Raw genomic sequence first — 23165 nt, 5'->3', positions numbered from 1 at the left:
ATATACACATAAGAAATATTCATCTTGCGAAACACGTTTTATATGGAACAAGTAACACGACACTCGTGCAACAGAAATCGACAAGTGTTATGTCATTAAGCATTTAAGCTAAAACTGTCAGAGATCCGAATGTGAAGGAAAAAAGTTAGTGACTATTTCACATTCAGAATCTGACACTTAAGTAGTGGGAGTGTGACAAGGTTGAACCTTAGCCCCGTCTCAAGACTCATCCTGCCCACTCCTACGGCAGAAAAGGACGTTAGTAATATTTCATTTCTAGCTAAATCCTCGAAATTATCTCAACTTTAATGAGGCTTGATAAAATAAGAAATTGTTCATTTTGAATTTCACGGGATATCCGATTGGTTGTATACAGAATCTTCTAAAAAGTGTTTTAATAAGTAAAGCTTATACAGATGTTATTTATATTACTATCGCATGACAGCCACTACACATCAATATACGTATATAAAATCTAACCTGCGAGTGTATGCGACATAATAACCTTCAGATGGAGAAATGTCCTGTGGTACAAACACCATGTGACGACCCAATATGCTCCATGAAAATAGTTCTAGATCTAACAGGTAGATGAAATAATTTAGTTTAACTTACGTTGACGAAGCAATGAAAACAATCTTAAGTAACACTTTTGCACTTGTTTGGAATTTGAGAAGTGCTCAGGCGAGACTTGAAGCAAACACCGTTTTTTTTTTTGGAATTTCGCACAAAGCTACTCGAGGGCTATCTGTGCTAGCCGTCCCTAATTTAGCAGTGTAAGACTAGAGGGAAGGCAGCTAGTCATCACCACCCACCGCCAACTCTTGGGCTACTCTTTTACCAACGAATAGTGAGATTGACCGTCACATTATACGGCTGGGAGGGCGAGCATGTTTAGCGCGACGCGGGCTCGAACCCGCGACCCTCGGATTACGAGTCGCACGCCTTACGCGCTTGGCCATGCCGGGCCAAAGCAAACACCGAAAGCATGAGCTGCAGAATTTAAAAATTAAGAAATATTATACTTCATTTAGTTTGTATAAACTAGACTAGCTTGTTTAATTGGTTTTTAACTTATTTTATTACAGGTTACAGCTTTTACAGTGAGGAATAATATTTTTCAAGCAGACACTGCGAAAGTTGTAACTGGTAATAAAGTAAAGTACTATTTATAATCAGTAGGCAAACTCAAAGCAAATCAATTGATGCAAGCTTTTTGTTTGTTTATTTGTTTGTAATTAAGCACAAAGCTACATGAATGACTATCTGTGCTCTGCCCATCACGTGTATCGAAACCTGTTTTTTTTTTTTTTGCGTTGCAAATCCACAGACGTTCCGCTGTGCCGCTGGGGCCCCGAATTGTGCTTAGTTTAGGGAATAACGAAATAATTTGTTATTGAAACAAGCTTTTAGAAAATGAAAAGAAATCTCACATCACAAAGTTTCTAAAATGGCTGTAGTTTTCCCGCTAAAACTGGCCATACCACAAAAAGATTTCAGCTGGAGTGAAAACAGTCAGTAGCTGCAAGGTAATCATCTTTGTTATGAGAAACGTCAAAATAACGGACCCTACAACTCGACAAAACTAAGGAAGAGAGGGAGGGGGACACATCATCCACGAATACAAGTTGTAATGGAATGTGAAAGATTATCCAAATTAAACCGATGTTCGGCTAACTTATCTATTTTTCATCGGTCAAATTTGAGAAGGATACTTCTGGTGCCATAATGTCAAAATTACTTGCGAGTTGCACGAATGACCTTTTTCAAGTCTCCACCCTTAATACACAGACATAAAACTAATTGACTACCTTAAACCTCATGACGCCGAACAGTTATGGTGCAGTAGTTTCAGTTAAACCGATTAATGTTGCGATTAGGTTAGAACTGCGAACAGATATCTATTTCACATAATATTATGCAGATGCCAGTTTCCGTGATAAACAGTTATCATACCAGCACTTTATTCCTTCCGCTTACTTTCTTTATTTATTATTGTTGTAAATGAAACATTTCTCAGAAAATAGTCGAACAGTTAGCAGCAGTTCAACTATTTTGGTAAAATAGGCTCCAGGTTAAAAAAGATGAATTACGTTTCTTGTAATTTCAAATTTGGTAGAAATAAGAATGATACATAACTATTTTATACATCTTGACTAAACTATCAAATTATTTTATAAAGGAGAAAAATAAATCACTTGATTTTTCTATATTACGCCTACTCTGAAGATTAAATTGTATATTTGAAGTGATAATTCTCTGATAATTTTATTTACTTAAGAAGTTTGATTTGCCTTATCAATGATTCACACTTCTACACGCTTATTTATTAATCTGTTGTGTATATAAAATTATATGAAGTTATTCTGTAGAAAAATAGTTTTCCAGCACAAATGTAAAACAACAATTTTAAATCATATAAACAGAATAATCAATTAAATGAAAGTAACTTTTCACTGAGATACTATTGAAAGATATGAATATGGCAGAATGCAAGCCTAAAAACCACACCTCAGTGTATTAAAGATTCTAAAATAGCCTGTTCACTTAGGACTCACCAGTTTCTGATAGCAAAGGTCACAGATTCCGGTTATTGTCCTTTTTCATCCGTTTGTACAAAGTGACCAACGCTGACGTTGTTTGATTTTATTTGTTGAACAACATCATCCTACATACATACTCGAAAATACTTAGAAAGTAAACTAAGTCGCACAACGCACTTTTTGAGTTCAGGGTTTCATATGTCCTGGGCGGGAAAAAGACAGGAAGGTGTTCCATGTGTGGTTGCAATCTTTAGTCCAGCATGCCCTGCGTTACATTTTCTCAGTGAATGAGTCACGAATTCTTCAGACTGTTTATATATATATGAACACACACACTGGCGAGACACAACCGGGGTGAAATTACCCCCACAACGAGAAAGAGCTGCTTATACAAGCGAGTCGGAGTTTGGGTAGGGTTACTGAACATTTTGTATCAAACCCAAATTATGAAGTAACTTAGCATTGAAAAGAGGAGTTGCAATGAATAACTTGGAAACCCACAAAAAGACAGAATAGTTCCAGTTATGTTCTACTTAAAGAGTTTATAGTTTATGGCTATTTACACAAGTACTACACGAAACTAAAAATCACACGTTTATCTATTCTTGGTAGAGGTTTAATGACTTTGGTCGTTCCTCAGGTTGCACCCATGAGAAATAGAAGGAATTTTTTAATTGGCCAATTCCATAACATTAGATCCAATTGCATTGAGTAACAGCTCTCTTTATCTCGCAGTAACCAGAAATATATCTATCTTAAATATGTTCCCACTCAAAATTAACCAAATCCATTTATTTGATCACTGAATTAACACACTAGCTAGTTGGATATTACGAAAAGATTTACTTAAACAACCATTATATTAGTAAAAATAGTTAGGTGGACATTATGAAAGTGTGTGTGTGTGTGTGTGTGTAACACAAAGCTTAAAGGCTTTTTATTTATTTATTACCTTTACAACAAAGATAAGAGATAAAACCTATCTATATCATTTATAATATCAACATAACATTAAATACTTAATATTTTTTATAATACACAAATTATAGGATTTGAAATTAAAGTATAATTTAATAATAAAAATATTAACTTTCAAAACACTAATCAGTAACACACGTGAACGTGATTTATCCGATAGTTTCGTTCGATTTTTCCTCTTACATAGACCTTTATAATTTATTAGAGGCTGTCTTGCCTTAAGGTTCAGAGATCTCTGGGCGATTACAAAGTCTATTACTATGTCAATTTCTTCGTAATTTTTAATCTCATATTTGAGAAATGAGAAAACGATAGTTTATTTTTTTGTCTGAGAAATAGAAATAATGATTTCGTAATAATTCGGACGAAGCAAGTTCCACCTTTCAGAATTTACTGAGAAGCACCCGTGTCTGCCGGCTGTTTTTAACGAAACTGATTGTTACAGTTATAATTCTTCTACCCTCCTATCCCACACACACAAGCTCAAAGTGCGAGCTTGTCCACCAGCACATAATGACAACCATAGTACTTCTGTTGGCAGCTCAGCACAATGAACAACTTAAAAACAAATGGAAATACAAGATTACGTTAATGTTGTCCAAATGTTTCATTAATTGTTGTAGGTCTATTTAAATTAGTTATTTCACATGCATCTAATATCTTAATACATAATGGTTCTATTCTCTAAAACGTATAAACAAAGTGTATCTATACAAGTAATTCTAATACAAAATACGTAGTATGTACGAATCGTAGACGTTCCTTGAGCCTGATTAACACTAACTGATACTTTGTCCGGTAAATATTTATTTCTAAGCCTGAAAAATCAATGTTTCATCTGTCAGAGGGCTAGTTGGTTTGGTGTATTATGGCGCAAAGCAACTAGGCTATCTGCGTCAAGTCAGAGAGGGAGCAGATGAAAGTCGCGTCAAGGGAGTGAAGTATGGTTCATTCAAATAGGCCTAGTCTAGATAGCTCGGAAAAAACACTTATTCAAGAAGTCAAGATAAGGGCGTTGTTTCTAATATCAATTTTGAAAAATAAGCTAACTTTATTTTTATAAAGTTAAAAATGACACAAACACCAGTTTTTATCATTCAATATTTTAGTTACTTTGCGCGTGAATAGCGTCACAAAATTGGTAGTTATTTTGAAGAATTGTGAAAAGGTGTCAGCAGATATTATATTGTATAGAACATATGAAAGATAAATTAAATTATATGCAGCCGAAAGTTTCTTCTTTTTCCAATCCCTGTTTCAGCAGATATGGTATTGTATGGAACATTCAGAAGAATCATTAAACTATGTAGCCACAACATTCTTTTTTTCACCCTTGTTTGAAACATAACTGTGGGGCGAAATATCAAATACCACATGTGAATTTTATTTCTTATATTTTAAGTACATGGTGGAAGAAAAAAAGGGGGTGAGGCGAGGGAAGATATATAGTCAACCGACTTTTTGGTCGTGTAAATTACTGTAAGGTAATATTTTAATGTTTTCTATGACAAATGATTAAGTCCACGAAAGAAAAGAAACAAGATCTAAAGTTGATCATTTTGTTTCGGTTACACGCGCGAAGCTACATGAGAGCTAAATAACGCGACTAACGATTCATAACATAAAAAAGTTTATTTGTTTGCGACTTTGATAAAAGTCACATTGGATTATCTGCTATGTCCGACACAGGGAATTGATTCCGGATTTTAGCTTTGTAAGTCCATGGCATTACCACTATCCTACCAGAAGGGTGGGGGTAGAGACAATATGAAAAACATTTCGTAGCAACATTTCTGAATAGACATTCCATACATGGAGAAACTAGGTCAGTTTATCAGGTAAACACACAAATAGCAACAACGTGAAAAAGCTCTCCCTTACCTATATATAATTAATATATATATTAGTTACAATAATATCAATATAAAAGTTTGAACAAGGGTTTTTCTATTTCTCGTTGGAAATCACTATTTTATAAGATTTATTACATCTCTTATAATCAGACGGAGATAATTTGATATTTAGACTAATGATTGCATAAAATTTATCATAATTTAATACCACAAACGACAACAACAGAAAATAGAAATCTCACGCATTATATAAACGTGTTCTCTTTGAAGAGCAAATGAAACCCAAAAGTAACAAGTATTTTTTATTTCTTGCTTTAAATTCATATGCCATACTGTATTATAGCCTACAGAGTGCATAATTCTTCTCGTGATTCATAGTAAGCACACGTTTTACCGCCGCCACGACAGTACAAATCACAACTTTAAGCCTTCCTTATAGTATGCAATTTTAGTGTATACTGACTGACTAATAACACGCTACTGTCTAGTAATACGAGAGGTTAAAACAGGTGACCCCTCCAGACGACCTTTGACTTCTTTAGGGGAAACTACTGGCTTATCAGTAGTCTGGAAAATTTATATATGCAACTAGATGCAACAAACCTTAATAATGATGCTTAGAGTCTCACTAAGTAATATCAAAGGCTTAAAACCGTTAAATTCGAAATTCGATCCCCGTGTCGAACAAAAAACACATTATTGTGTAGCTATTTGCTACAAACAACTCCATACAACTTCGCTAAGGATTAGAATATCCTATCTTAATTTATTGTTTACAACAGAAACACAGAAAATACAAAAACATCACGTTCGCTTCTGTACGATAATAAGGGCCCCATTAAACCGGTTCATTAAACTATTTCTTTGTTGTTGTTACTGCACAAAATAAATGCGTTTCATTACAAAACTACACAAGGGGCTACCTGCGCTCTGTCCACCGAACTCTGGTGTTTATTCAGTTATAGTTAATTTTAAATCAACTCGCCAGCCGCCAGCGTATTCCGACCATGGACCAAGGTCTGGCTCACTTCACATATGCCGCCCTCGTCCAGTTCTCCAGTCTTTCGTATTTCTCTCAAATACCCCATTCCACCTTTAAAATGTTAAAATAAAAGTAAAAGGAAAAATAACCCCATGAAAATTTTAATAAAAATTTCTCACGTGAGGGGACGAAGAGGAACTACAAAGTTCCTGAACACCCCAGTTGGAGAGAGAATTCTTCAGATTTCTCTCTCTCTAAACTAAACCCCTGCCACGTTCGTTTGCGTTAACTCTGGAGTTTAACGTTGTAAATATATACACATGACTTATATTTCGCATATAAAATCATGCTAAACACCAATTGTTAAAAATTATTCGACATGCGGTTTTACAAGATACGTTAAAAATGGTTGGCTGCTAGAAAAGGCAAACTGCTATATCATCCTGGTAGTTCTCCGAAATGTTTAAGATATATCGCTACTCTGTATGCAGACAAACCTGTTTTCCAGCTCTTTCAGTCATGTCACGACAAACAGACATCAAATTAACTTCCTTGATTATTTCATACAAACTCCGTGAAATATACTTTACACGGAACACGTCGTATAACGCTTAAAGAAGCTGCAAGCAACATAAAACTGCTATCACACGTACAATTTTAGAGAGTAAAAGACGCCGGTTCAAGTATACAGTATTACTTAAAATGGAAAACTGCAAATCATTTTGAATCCATGCAGTTCTATTATCGATGTAAACTTTTACTCAGTACAATCGAATGTAAATTACGCGGGTTTCTCTTTAACCCAGAACAAAAAAACTAAGTATAATATTAATGATTGTTTGTTGGTTTGTTTTGGATCTTCGCGCAAAACTACAAAATGGCATTTTGCGCAAGTCGTCTATAATTTTCAACCGATACATTATAGACCAAAGGGTTCCCAAAATGAGGTTAGCTGCCCCATGAGAGTCCGCGATAGCACTCAAGAAGGGGGAGAGGTCCGCAGTAATACATCAAATTTATTATATTACCATTTACTGAAAGAGTAAACTAACAAAATAAAATGATAAGATATAATAAAACTAATACAGTAATAGATATAAATCACAAATAATACTTTAACATAAATTATATAAATTTGTTGTGCGATTGGCACCGTTGCCTGCCGATCGCAAAAAAACAAAAACAAAACAAAACTTATTTCGAGCTGGATTGACGGATTTGGTATAGAAGTATAGAAATAACAAATGTGAAGCCGGATCTCTGTTTGAAACTGTCAGACATTGACCCAGAAATTCACAAGAATGTTTCAGCCAAGCAGAATCATCCGTTACATTAAAGTAAGTCGTAAGTTTTGTTTTATTATTATTTAAATATGGAAAATTCTCTTTACACTGTTCTTTTCTTAAGACTAGAATCAAGCTGTTAAAGTATTACCATACGTACATGATTCACCAGTTACACACGATGAAAACTATTTTTAACGGTAATTTGATTTGTTTTGAATTTCGCGCGCAGTTACGCGAGAGCTATCTGCGCTAGTCGTCCCTAATTTAGCAGTGTAAGACAAGAGAGAATACAGCTAGTCATCACCACCCATCGCCAACTCTTGGGTTACTCTTACGAACGAATAATGGGATTGACCGTCACATTATAACGCTCCCACGGATGAAAGAGCAATCATGTTTGATGTGAGGGGGATTCGAACCCGCGATCCTCGGATTACGAGTCGAGCACCCTAACCACTTGACCATGCCAGGAAAATTTTTTAACAAGAGGTAACCTGCCAGTTGGTAAAGTTTGATAGACCCGGCTGTAGACGAAAGGCAACTAACCTACAGAGCTACTGCCAACTATTGAACTACTTTGGTCTTACTGAACAACAGATGTAATGTACCACGCCCTCAAAGTGCGGAGCGCATTTTTTGTGGAAACAGGACGAGAGTCACAAATCCCAGATTCACAATTCAATACTTTACCCACTAAGTCACGCCCTGCACATAATGCTAAGATGTACTGTGTGTTAACATAGCTTTAGTTATTACATCCAGCTACACAGAGCCGCAACCTATCTTGTTGCCGCTACAAGACATTTTAGACGTATCTAACACTGCATTATCTACAAACACACACACATATATATACACATATACAATACACAGTACGTTCAGAACTAAGCAGGTTTGAGTTATGCATAAGGTAGTAGTTTACAACCTCACAGAGTTATAGGAAAAAAACAACAAACAAATACGACATTTCTTAGTGGATTAACTAACCAAAGTAACGTACTCAGTCAGTACTCGCTAATTATATAGGAGATAACGCAATGTATCCAACAAGAGAAGCACGTACGACCTGCTACCAAGAGTCGATGATAAATATCGGCGCAAGGGTTGCTATGGGAACCACCTAGTTGATACCCTATTATTCAGGCGTGCAAAAGGGGTTGCAGAGTGAAGTATACAGAAAACTACATTGAGTCACATGTGCAAAAGCTGCGTTTTCGAGCTAATCGACCGTTCGAACAAGTACAGTTTTTATAAACAAATAATTCTTTACTAGAACATCAATAAACTAGATGGAATCTTCAATAGCCGTGGCGCTAACAACTATTTTAATCTGCGAGACCTTTGTCACTCGAATTTTGTTTTATTAGATATATATTTGTGCACTACCCAAACCAAGCGTGAAGCGCGCGTATAGCAGCTTCAATTTTACGAGTCTACCCTCAATCTGAAATTATTGTCGACATCATTACAGTAAATTAATCTGCGAGACATTGGGCGTGTTCAAATACATCATTCGAAATGGTTTGACCTCTCCAATCCAAAACTGTAAGTTGATATAAAATTGGTAAAGAGGTGACGGAGCTACGAGTTGAAGGTCTGTACTTGAAAAAACAAAGGCAAAAAGTAAACAGGAACAACAATAGAAACACCCGGAGCCATTCTACGAGTCGCTTTGCCGTGACTAAAAATATGCTGTTTTTTAAAATGTATATATATTAAAAAAAAAGAAGATTGAGGGCTCACCCAAGTAGGTATTGTTAAGAAGAAAAAAGTTTAACGTTCAACCACACATCGAGAAGGGTGTGAATATTTCATATCGCCCAGTACCAACTATCATGATTTATAAATTGGTCAAGTGAATTTACACCAGAAAAGACAATGCAGAAGCCCTTACAGATTACCAGCAGCGAATGGTAGTTGTTGCTATGGTTACGGAGGTTATTTGAGAACTTTAGTAGTGCACATAATAATTTGACACCTCTGACGTGCACTTTGAGAGAGCTATAAACACTGATTGACGCTGTGGCCGAGGTTATATAGTACTTCATTATTGTTATAACAGGGACGAACCTTCCATTTCAAAATGAACTCGTAAATATTCATTTTTGTTGAAGTTCTAGGATGTATCCAAGGTAATGAGCTTCTGATTTGATTTAGAGATATTCGACTAGTTTTAAATTTTAATGCGAAAGTATAATACGGTATGAAAGCAAACATTAAAGCGAGTAGTTGATTTGTTCGTATTTTTGTTTTTCAGAAAATTTGGGCAAAGGTACACTAGAGGCTAACTTGCGCATAGCCATACATCTCTATTCTAAACCAATTTACTAGTGGTAAGATAGTTAACTAGTCAACAATAGTCTGTGCAAGTTCTTTGGCTGCTCTTTTCCGAAAGAGCAATGGATTTTTGAATGTTACTCTTGCAACGCATCCAAGATCCCGTGTAAGGAGTGCGTTTCCGCGATAACGGGGCGCAAACCATGAATTCTCTAATTCACAATCCAATAATGCCAAAAAATGGGTCATTGACTCTCTCCAATAGATGGAAATACAATAACATAAAGTGTTATTTTCAATAAATATTAAAATCACAAATTTGACAGTCAGATACTCTTGAATGGATGACAACAAAAAACAATAACAAATAAACGAATACGTGTCACCACTTTGCCAAAGCGCGTAGTTTAGTTTTGTAAGACGCAGTTAACGCATGAACATGAGTGAGATAGAATTGTTTATATTAACCCCGAGAAAGCCGCAAAGGCGAAACGTTGGTTAGAATAATATATCTGGAATGCAAAGGTTGTTTTTTTTTCTGAACTTTTAATCAAAATGTGAGTGATAGATGTTCAAGCTGTTCTACATTTATTGCTTATACTTCATTAAAAGTTCTACATACATCTTATATTTAATTAACCATTATTGCGTTAATTTATGAAGTTCAAGGAGTGTTAATTTCACGAGGAAACGAAAGATAAAATAAAAACAAAAATCCATAACTTTCTATTCCTTTATTTGAAACAACAACAACAAACTATTTCGTGGCATGTTTCTTTTTTTCTCCTTGCATGGTGTGGGTAGTGTTACAGCGTTTTCTTTATGAAACACGAGACGTTTAAAATCACAACAACGCTTTTGTGTAAGGAATTTATTGAGAACGGTTAAAAGTGGGAAATTTAAGTAAAAGAGTTCACGTTACAGAGACTAAAATTAATGGACGAAAATGCAATATTCTTTTTATATTTTCTGCATATAAGGCTTAACAAGGGAATTTATTAGACCTTTCAATATTAAGTATAACTGCGTGATGGTTTTATATATATATATATATAACGCGCAAGTCGAGGTTATGTATATTGTAACATTACAAACACTCGTAATTCGTTGAAAATTGTAACGTTAGTACATATTTTTTCAGCTGTTGATATATTTCTATTTAGAACGCGGAATGTACCAAAATATTGATAAAAAACGCGTGGGATGATCGCGCCAAACTCAACTTACGTCATCATGCTCCACGTCATTCATCGCCCTCTAGCGAAATGTTTAAAATTGAGTAAAAAATATTTTGTAAGCGAGATACGAGTGGTTGAGAGAGAGAGAGACGCATACATTGCCAGTTTTGCAGAAAAGAGAAACATAAAACCTTCATGGTTTTCATATCTAATTAAACCAAGATGAAAATTAAAACTATTTTATAATTTCAGAAAGCTGTAACGTTCAGTTTGGTTATTGGATGTATGAAACAATTTTTATAAATATAACAAAACCGATAAACATTGGCATCTGAGAACAAAGTTATATCAACAATCGTCAGCTTTACTACGCCAGTCATTATGACTTGCCACCCAATATATATATATTTTTTTATTTTCAGGAAGAGAAGTGCGAATAAAATCAGCTTATTTTGTATACAATTATTTTCAAAGACTTTCTCTAGAAGTTAGGGTTTTACTAGCGTGCAGTTGATCACAAATTGTGCAGCTCTGAAACGTATGTTTGAAGTCGAAAATTCACCTATGTATTACAGTTTAAGTGGATAAATATTAAACAACTTATTTAAGATTATAAAATTATATTCCAGAGTTGATAAATAAAGCGTATTTACAAGAACATTCTTCGTTTTTTGTTGTTTTTTAAATCAATCGTTACTAGGTCTCTGCATATTGAAAAAATAAAAGCTCTGGGGCGACGTTTTTAAATAATTAATTTGAATATTCCAAGATATAACAGTAGTTTTCCTAAAGCAGAGGTATTTTAAAAAGTACCTCTTAACTCTGAAGCATTATAGGAAAGAAGAAAAACAAATGTTATAAAGTCAGGCCTCAGTATGAATATCGAGATACAAAGTTGAAATAAACTCGTGAATATCAATTGAATTCTGGTTAAGATTAAAACGTGAAATAAATTATCAATAAAGTACAACATACACAGTTGTCACTTTTAATCCTTTCTAAACAATGATTAAAAATGTAATATGTGTAAAAAATAAAATAAGGTTATTCAAGATCGAGAGCCTCTTGAACTAAGTGTAGCATTTTTCTCGGCGTCGCTTTCGATGTGTTAATATCAACATCGTTGCTGTAAAACTGTGTGTTTAGGCTTACCTTTCTCTTTGTACCATTTCTTCCCTGCTTCAAAGCGTTCCTCAGGTATTCTCGCCGACAATTCTAGATTAAACATGCCTGTTGAGAATGGCCTGCAACTACGTGTTCGTAAAAAGACCTTATCCTTACTGTCAGTTAGACTTTGGAATCAATACTAAGAGCTAGGAAAAGCAAACAGAATCAAAAACGTCAGGGAGGTCAAGTTATAGTAGAGTATTTTACAGCTAACCTAAAATAGAAGGGATAAACATCCGGACTTAAGCCATCTTGCGGCCTTCTGTGGCTCACTGCTTTCTGAGAAGACATTTTATACATGCAAATCAACTTTTCTTAATACTCTAGAATTCGCTTGTACGCCTACCTGTGGTTGATGTATAGACTAATCTTGTCCAATTAAACTTTTCATGTCAAAAACTATCAAAATGACACAGTGCAGACGATGATGACACAGTTACTACCCGCGGCTCTGTCTGTGAACGCGGTTTCATCAACACGTGTTATCACAGCGAAGTGCTAGTGATAACTAACTGGCCTGCCAGACGGCTCCAGAACCGCAAAAAAAAACCACAAAAAAAAACAAAAACAACAAGGGCAAAATTTGCAGACGTACTCCAAATAGTAAAAAATAAATAAATAAAAGATAATTTACTGAAGTGCTAGAAGATTATTTGTAAAAATACTTTGATGTAATCTTAAGCCAAATAGGTCGTGCTTTTGCTATCAAAAGTTTCACCACCAACCATCACTGCCAAGTTGGCACTGAAACCATAACAGTCGCCCTCGACGGTTGTAAAGCGTCTACAACGGTCGCGTAACCTATAGCAACGAGAAACAAATCATCGCCAAATTTTGATTGGTCAGCAAATATCGCGCCTAGTTTCTACGTGTTGAAATTTTAAATTACCCCTCTATATCCCTTTAAATACACGAATTAAAAATATGAAGTGTTAACTGTTATAAAAATTACATCATAAGTATAGCATAGTTATCATTTTATCGAAATATTTTCTCCAATACATAATTTAAGCTACGTCTAGTATAATTTCTAAAGAAATCTTACTGTTAAAAGTAAAGTTGTGTTTCTACTTTATAGGAACAGCTTACGAAACCATGACCTTCGTTGTGCTGGAATAATGTAAATAATTGTAAAATTAAGCCTTTCTGGCGATAAAATAAAACTTACAAATAGTCAATAGATAACGTTACAATAAATATTGCAATTAAATTAATCAATAAATGTCTAAAGCACATTTTTCGAACCCTAAGTAGTTCAAAGAAAGAAAACAAAAGTGCTTCGAAAGCAGCTACCAATTTTCAAAAACAGAAGGCGCATCGCAATTAAAGATTTACGTTCCTTTTCAATGCACCCACAAAGAAAATATCTTGAAACATTACAAAAAGCAGCCACAAACGAAAGTCGCGAGTTCGCTTTGAATTTAGACACGATATAATAGCAACATGAATGCAAGTAACACTAAATGTATATTACACACAAATACACATTATATACAGTTTCAAACACGGAGCTCCACATTTATATTTGAAAAGCGCCTTTCACTTTTCATCTGATGAAACAGTGTGTTGTCATAGCGCTGCATTTGTTAAGCCTAATCGTTTTATTTAGTGAATAACATTACTTCAGATATTTATAGGTTAAATCCTTTTTGGCAATATTACATGGTAATCAGTGATGTCGAGAAAACCCACTTGTAGAGAAATATATATGCAAAAACGGCTCGTTTGGGTTGATAAAATATTTTACATAGAAGAGCGAACAACGTTCTTCGGTCATCGTCAGGTTCACAAAGAAAGAGATAACTGACCGGAAGCTGATCACATATTTGAAAGGGGTTGTGCAACTGAGTGTCGGAACTTAGAGGGCGGTGTTAGATGTTTGAATATATAATTTTATTTATTTTATTATATTAATATAGGTATAAAGGCGTTCCTTTATATTGGTTTATTTTGGGTTTAAGTTGTTGTATAAGTAAGGCTTCTTTAATTTTGCGTTTGTTTATGTTTGTTTCTTTATTTAGTATTTGAGTGTTTTCTATGGTTATGTTGTGTTTATTTGACTTGCAGTATTCGAAAACGTGTGAAGGGGGGTTTTTATGTTCTTTGAATCTGGTTTTCATTTTTCTACTTGTTTCTCCAATATAGAAGTCGTGGCAGTTATCACATTGTATTTTATAAATAATGTTGGTGTGGTGTTTGTCAGTGTAGTTTTTACATAGTATAGACCTCAGTTTTGTGTCTGGTTTTTGAATAAATTTGGTATTAACTGGAATGTCATATTTTGTTACTAGTTTTTGCCAAATGTTGGTTATTTGTCTGCTGATGTCAGGAATATATGGTATACAGCAGTATATGGTTTTGTAAGTTTTTGATTCGTGAGATATTTACTTTTGTTGGTTGATTTTGCTTTCTGTCTAGGTGTGTGCGTATAATGTTTTCTACGGTTTGTGGAGGAAACTTATTGATGTTGATGAAGTATTGTTTTATTTTGTCTAATTCATCGTTAATTTTATCTGGTGAGCATAGTTTTATGGCTGTGTTTATTTGGTTTCTTAGTATGTTAAGTTTTTGTTTTGTTTCATGTGCTGAGTCCCAAGGAATGTATAGTCCAGTATGGGTGATTTTTCGGTGGATTTCTGTTTTGAATTGTGTATCGGTTCTTGTAATTTTGAGATTAAGAAATGATATTTGATTGCTTTCTTCCTGTTCACATGTGAAGTTAATGTTGAGATGTATAGAGTTAATGTGATTGAAAAAATTAAGTGTGTGTTCTGTAGATTTGAATCCCGCAACCGTGTCATCTACATATCTGTACCAGTATAGTGGTGGATGTAATGCTGTGTTAATTGCTTGTGTTTCAACTTCTGTCATAAAAATATTGGGTAGAACTGGTGATACTGGGTTGCCCATGCTTAGGCCATTTGTTTGTATATAGTTTTGGTTATTGAACATGAAGTTTGTCTTTATCGTGGTGAATTCTATTAGGGTTGCTAACTGGTTACTGGGAATGTCTAGTGATGTGTTAGGGTCTCGGATATAGAGCTCTAAGGCTATCTTGTAGGCTTCAGCGGCTGGGACTTCTGTAAAGAGGGATATAACATCGAAACTGGCCATTAAAGCTTTATGATTAAGTTGATTAAGGTTAGACTTGAAATTAAAAGAGTCTTTAATGAATGAGCTGGCTGATGTTACATATTTGGAGAATGCCCATGCTATGTATTTTCCAAAATTGTAATTAAACGATTCATATGTGGACATTATTGGTCGTAATGGACAATCTGGTTTATGAGGTTTGGGGATGCCGTATATTTGTGGTGTGCGTGAGTCGGTTTTACGTAGGTAGGAATAAAGTGTTTGTGAAATTGTGTTGGTTTTTTTCATCTGTAGTAGTAATTTGTTCAGTTGTGTCTCGTGTGTCTTTGTTGGATTTGTGTGTATTGGTTTAAATTTGTTCGTGTCTGGTAGGATGTTCTTCATTTTTTGGATGTATTCATTCGTGTTCATTATGACTATAGTGATATATTACCTTTATCTGCTTTTAGAATTTTTATGTTTTTGTCTTGTTTTAGGTTTTTAATGGAATTAATGTCTCTTTTTGTAAGACTGTTTTTTAGTTTTCTGTTTTGTGAAATTATTTTGATGGTTTTGTGAGAAAATTCTTTGAAAAAATCGTTTACGATGTTGTTGTTAGTTGTTTCTGGAAAATATAAATTTTAAATTTTACCTGGGAAGTTTGGCTGTTGGATGTCAATAAAATTATCTAAGTTGTCTTCTTTCTGTTGGTTGTTTTTGGTTGTTTCTTTGTTTTTGTTTTCTGTAGAAAGTATCACAAGTCTCCTGGCTAGATCTTCTAAACTTGTTTTGATTTCTATGGTTGGAATGTACCTAGGTGCTATTGCGAAGTTGAGTCCTTTGTTAAGTAGATGTATCTCGTCTGTGTTTAATTGTCGGTCGGATCTGTTAATTATAAGGTTAGTCAACGGTTTGTCATGTTGATGTCTTTTCTGTTGTTTGCATCTTAGTTTTTTAGTTTTTGTTGTGGCTAAAATTGATAATTATGATTTTAAAAATATTATTTTAGGTTTTCACAGGAATGCAAATAAATTCCTTATTAGAGTTGAGAAATGGTGTATTGAGAACGTAACAAACTGCCTTGCAATGGAACATTTTGTAACGTAAACTCCGCTGCAGAACAATTGTCAATATGTATGATCATCAGATAAATGACTTGACGTTGCGTTTGGACTATATTTACAAGATGACACTCCACAATTATTTCAATATAACGTACTCAACTTCTGTAGTCCTACTTAGTGAGAAATTTGCCAGGCTGTACAGTAACTGTACTGTTTCAAAACAAATTTGAGGAAATGCAGAAAAAACCTCTCAAATGTTGGAGTATTATTACGGTAAAAAATATTTATTCTTAATTGACATACGTATAAAATAAGTTGAATAGTGAGGTTCATAGACGGTTCGCATAAAAAACGTTAGAAATGTTTCTAGGGCAATACGAAATTGAATGGACACTAGTTACCAGTAATTTCAAAGTTAATGTGTGTTTATTTATACGTTTATATCCTTTAGAAATTTAAAATACACACACACACACACACACACACACACACAATGTTCTAAGTATGGTTATTAAAAAAAAAACCTACGCTTAAGGTTCAAATTCTTTACGTAAGCACGTTTGCGATAGTTCCTAATTAGAGAGATGTCTAACTTAAACACGTGGATACAGAACAGTTGGTAGTTTTTATTTCTCTTAAAATTACCATGCGCGAAATTACAAGCACGTGCCTCGAATTAATGGACAATTATCCTACTGCTCGAGCACCTACGTCAGATGACTATCAAATGAACCAGTTGCATTTAAACTGAAATATACGAACTTAGTCTGAAGAGTGGGAGGCTACGAACCATAAGTAACAGTATGAGTACACATACGTATATACATGTATGTTAGCAGTGCTACTAGATAGACGAATTTTGTATTCTCATTGTTATAAAAATCAGAATCGTTTTGGTAAAAAGAGAAAAATCATAAAAAGAATTATATGAAAGTAATAAAAGAATTACAGAAGACAAAACACACACACACACATTATCCCACTATTACGAATTCTCATAAACAGCATGAAATATATTTTTAAAACATATACATACACTGGTGTTATAGACATTATAAAAAAAAAGTGTCTCCAGGTAACCAGTGAAACTAAGAACCTCTTACGAAGTAACTTAGTAATTTTGTATCTTACGTTTAAGATGCTGACGCACTACAATTTAGTATTTTGTGCGCTCAGGTCATAAACGTTACTATAGGAAGCTGTTAGTTCATTACAATTATGACAAACACATTTAATGCACGTGGAAGGTAAGAGTTCTAAAATCAAGAAAGGTGAAGTGACGTTTTGGCTTTGGAACCTCCAAGCCTCTTTCCATGGCACAGCGCATTTGAGACCCTATTTAAAAACCAACAACCTACAACTTAAAGTAAAGTAGAATAAGTTACATCGACCACACTACGTCTATCCTATGCAATCCGACGAGGCCTTTCGCCAACGCTATTTTCATGAACAACAAAAGTGAAAAGTTGTTTGTTTTTTTAATTTCGCGCAAAACTACACGAGGGCTATCTGTACTAGCCATTCCTAATTTAGCAGTGTAAGACTAGAGGGAGGACAGGTAGTCTTCACCACCCACCGCTAACTCTGGTCTATTCTTTTACCAATGAATAGTGGGATTGACCATAATATAACGCACCCACGGCTGAAAGGGCTAGCATGTTTGGTGGGAGGAGGATTTGAACCCATGACCCTGAGATTACGAGTCGAGTGCCTTAACCACCTGGCCATGTGGGCCAAGGGTGAGGAAGCTCAAGCAGGTGAATTAATAACACGGCATTTATTTTAAAACCGTTTATCTATTTTTTCAATGTTTAGGGACTTTTTTTCCTCCCTTTACACGGTTATCATGCTACTTTTACACATTACTTAAAAATAATACCTAACAAAAATAAGAAAATAAAAACAAGCGCACAGTCTAAAAATGAAAAAAAAACAACAACACCAGTTGTATATAAACACAACATATAACCTTAAAATCATAAAAACTGGAGCTGTATTTGTGTTGGTTAGTCATTTATAAAAAAAAAAAAAAAAGAAAAGAATAATTTAATCAGCAAACTTGAAGAGATCTCACTAAATACTGTAATGTGTTATTAGTGTTTAAATTTTATTCAAAAGATAATTCGACTCATCTAGTTAAGAAGGAAACGTGGACCGGTAATACAAAACGTGCCACTTAATGACACAGCTAGTATGAAATTATATTATTTTAATTAAATGTTTGACTAACTGATCTTTTATTTCACGGGTTTCAACAGATGATTCTGCCACACAGTTTTGTTTGTTTGTTTTGAATTTTGCGCAAAACTACATGAGAGGCATTTGCGCTAATCGTATCTAATTTAGCAGTGAAAAACAAGAGGGAGCTAGTCATCATCAGTCACCGCCAACTTTTGGGCTACTCTTCTACCAAAGAACAGTGGGATTGTTTAACCGTCGCGTTATAAACATGCCTCCACAGCTGAAAGGGAGAGTGTGTTTGTTGTGAGAGGGATTCAAACCCATGAAACTCAGATTACGAGTCGAATGCTCTAACCACCTGGCCATGCCGGGTCCTATTATATGATAACAAGAAGAAAAACTAGTGACATTTGATTGTATCAAAATTTTTGTATATTAGTGTAAAGAAAATAATGCAGTATGAATTGAATGTGTGCAAGTGTCAAGTTTTAATTCATATGTTAGTTAACCAAAGTAGTTACGTAATTAATATCGAAAGCGGATGAAACCAAATGTTTTCATTATAACTTCGTATTCACTATACTTATGTTTAACGGAATGTAACTTTCATTTAATATTAAAGATAATTTCAGAATAATAGACTGTTGCAATGTACGTTCCTACCTGTTGTTCCAGTCATCATTCCGTCCCCGGGATTAGTTAAATTTCTACTTTTTTCCGTTTGATTCACACTTTTACGATTATTATTAACGGTAGAGGGCGGCGCAGGTATACTGCTAGAATTTTCTCTGACACGTCCTGTAGAAGGTTTGGAAGGAGCTGGTAATCTAATTAAAATAATAATGATACAAATATACATATCAATCTGTTGTATTAAAATTTAAAAACAACAATAAAGAATTCCTGGAACAATCAAATTTGAGAGATGAAATACTAATTCAAAAAGTAAGACGCTATACATACTAGCATATAATTTAAATCCCAAAGAGTACATTTCAAAGCATTATGCGAAAGTAAATCAAACTGACGAAAAGTCAGAAACTAGTTCCTTTGAACCAAATAAGAGATTCTAAATAACTTAATAATAATAATAAAAAAAAGTTACGAAAACGTTTGTGTCCCCATCTATTTTGGAAATGTAAAGTTAAAAAGCACAACATTTAAAGATCTCAAATTAATCAGTAATTTTGAGTTTGCAAGATGTACGAATATTTCGGTAATACAAAGCTATGCAATTTTTATCAAAATATAGCTCACTCATCTATTCACCAGCTTCAATATTCGTGTCGTGAAAGGGCTATGTTCGTATTCACGAAGACTGGTGAAAATAATTACGTATTTATTTAGAATCTATTGATGTTTCATTTTAACGCAAAGCTATATAATAGGCTACTAAGTTTTGTCTTCCTTCGGTAATTAAGCTTAGGATTTTAAGCCTTATAATTCCGTAAACTTAACATTGACCCATGGTGTTAATTTGTTAAGCACAAAGCTTCATAATAGGTTATTTTTGGTGTGACTATCACGTGTATCGAAAACCGGTTTGTAACGTTACAAGTCTTGAGACTATTTCTGTGCCAGTAGAGGGTAAAGTGTTGAAATATAAATTAATACACTCCATAACGTAACAATATACCCACCTCTTCGTGTTTCTAATATTACAAAACACTGTATAAAACGACACTGTTCAGAGGAATAATATATTTTTATAAGAAAACCTAATAAACCATATTTTTGGTATGAACAATATTAACATTTCACTTAGAAACTAGATATCTTAAACTAACCGCATTTGTAATAAAATGTTTCATTATTACTATTACTTATATTCTTGTATTTACTGTTGGTAAATGACTTAATTATTCTCAAATCAAAAGCAGTAGTTAAATAGATAACACAAAAATCATTAATTAGAAAACTAGTAGTGGAGGATGGTGGATCCAGATAGAGATTCTAGGAGTTATAATATCCTTTCTGATGGACAACTCCTCAAAACGTACCCTTAGACCTAACAAAGAAAGACGTTTTTAAAAGTTCCACGACCCAGTGGAAGATTCCCCCCGCCTTCAGCAAAAAATTCCGGATACACTCCGGTCTAGGACATTTCTTTCCAAACGAAATTATTTTTTGTGTAAACTTTCGACTCTCTTGCAAGGAACTTTCATCGACTGGGCAATCTAACTCTTCTATGACTAGTTGACATAATTTATCACTATATTTACATTATGTTTTTTGGTTAAAAATACTTAATTTTATTTTAGTTTTTCAATAATTATTTTCCAGCCATTATTCTAGATGTCACTGTTGGTAGATGACATCTTGAACTCATTCCAGTTGATTTTTTTTTTCTTGCTTTTAATATTATATTATAACAACACATATCTAACCGGTTCAAGACTTCAATTAAGAAAAATAACGAAACAGTGCAGAAATAAAAGAAAAATACAGCGTGTTTCAGAAACGTTATGTAGAAAAATTGAAATATTCGTCAATAATACATAATTATACCGTCAGAGCAAAGCTTACTTGGAAAGCATTTCTCCACCAGTAGAAGACGTGAGCCCTACTTTTCCTTGCGAGTAGCAGCTAGAAGGCTGGTTATCTGCAGAGGCTGCTGTCTTCCGAGCTTGTTTATAACGAGACAGATTGAAAAAGAGTCCGAGGATAGCTTTCAAACTACCATCTCTGATATCTGAAACATTTATTATATTTGTACTTATTCAAGAGTCTTAAAATAAACAATATTGTGCAAAGTTATTTTTTGTTTTTATGAAGGTTACATTGTCCATGAGGGTTAGGTTATTCATTAAAAAGCAAAAGAATAACCGGTTATTTTCAGAGTTAATAATCAATATTTACCTCGCACAAACATCTTAATAACCACAATGAGCATATTTATCAATAATAATACACACATTTTATAAATATCTATCAGACACGAACAAATTTAAACCAATACACACAAATCCAACAAAGACACACAAGACACAACTGAACAAATTACTACTACAAATGAAAAAAGCCTACACAATTTCACAAACACTTTATTCCTACCTACGTAAAACCGACTCACGCACACCACAAATATACGGCATCCCCAAACCTCATAAACCAGATTGTCCATTACGACCAATAATGTCCACATATGAATCGTTTAATTACAATTTTGGAAAATACATAGCATGGGCATTCTCCAACATGTAACATCAGCCAGCTCATTCAAAGACTCTTTTAATTTCAAGTCTAATCTTAATCAACTTACTCATAAAATCTTAATGGCCAGTTTCGATGTTACATCCCTCTTTACAGAAGTTCCAACCACTGAAGCCTGCAAGATAGCCTTAGAACTCTATATCCGAGACCCTAACCCAACCATAGAAATTCCCAGTAACCAGTTAGCAACCCTAATAGAATTCACCACGATAAAGACAAACTTCATGTTCAACAACCAAAACTATATACAAACAAATGGCCTAAGCATGGGCAACCCAATATCACCAGTTCTAGCCAATATTTTTATGACACAAGTTGAAACACAAGCAATTAACACAGCATTACATCCACCACTATACTGGTACAGATATGTAGATGACACGGTTGCGGGATTCAAATCTACAGAACACACACTTAATTTTTTCAATCACATTAACTCTATACATCCCAACATTAACTTCACATGTGAACAGGAAGAAAGCAATCAAATATCATTTCTTAATCTCAAAATTACAAGAACCGATACACAATTCAAAACAGAAATCCACCGAAAAATCACCCATACTGGACTATACATTCCTTGGGACTCAGCACATGAAACAAAACAAAAACTTAACATACTAAGAAACCAAATAAACACAGCCATAAAACTATGCTCACCAGATAAAATTAACGATGAATTAGACAAAATAAAACAATACTTCATCAACATCAATAAGTTTCCTCCACAAACCGTAGAAAACATTATACGCACACACCTAGACAGAAAGCAAAATCAACCAACAAAAGTAAATATATCTCACGAATCAAAAAACTTACAAAACCATATACTGCTGTATACCATATATTCCTGACATCAGCAGACAAATAACCAACATTTGGCAAAAACTAGTAACAAAATACGACATTCCAGTTAATACCAAATTTATTCAAAAACCAGGCACAAAACTGAGGTCTATACTATGTAAAAACTACACTGACAAACACCACACCAACATTATTTATAAAATACAATGTGATAACTGCCACGACTTCTATATTGGAGAAACAAGTAGAAAAATGAAAACCAGATTCAAAGAACATAAAAAGTCACCTTCACACGTTTTCGAATACTGCAAGTCAAATAAACACAACATAACCATAGAAAACACTCAAATACTAAATAAAGAAACAAACATAAACAAACGCAAAATTAAAGAAGCCTTACTTATACAACAACGTAAACCCAAAATAAACCAATATAAAGGAACGCCTTTATACCTATATTAATATAATAAAATAAATAAAATTATATATTCAAACATCTAACACCGCCCTCTACGTTCCGACACTCAGTTGCACAACCCCTTTCAAACATGTGGTCAGCTTCCG

The 23165-nt window shown here is 34.2% G+C and overlaps 2 protein-coding genes across 5 annotated transcripts in view; one reads left to right on the top strand and one right to left on the bottom strand.

Annotated features, from left to right (window-relative positions):
• Window positions 1-23165, bottom strand: part of LOC143222893 (uncharacterized) — a 198753-nt gene that overhangs the window by 112168 nt on the left and 63420 nt on the right. For both annotated transcript variants that reach the window (XM_076450040.1, XM_076450050.1), the window contains exons 6-7: window positions 21108-21273; window positions 19245-19408 (exon numbers count right to left, since the gene is read on the bottom strand). In XM_076450040.1, the coding sequence (XP_076306155.1) occupies window positions 19245-19408; window positions 21108-21273 (330 nt within the window). The remainder of the gene's footprint in view (window positions 1-19244; window positions 19409-21107; window positions 21274-23165) is intronic.
• Window positions 1-23165, top strand: part of LOC143222906 (uncharacterized) — a 48993-nt gene that overhangs the window by 18259 nt on the left and 7569 nt on the right. The window lies entirely within an intron of this gene.

Source organism: Tachypleus tridentatus, chromosome 1, assembly GCF_004210375.1.
Source record: "Tachypleus tridentatus isolate NWPU-2018 chromosome 1, ASM421037v1, whole genome shotgun sequence".
NCBI lineage: Eukaryota > Metazoa > Arthropoda > Merostomata > Xiphosura > Limulidae > Tachypleus > Tachypleus tridentatus.
The sequence above is the reverse complement of the archived record's forward strand: the minus strand, read 5'-3'. Positions and strand labels throughout refer to the sequence as shown.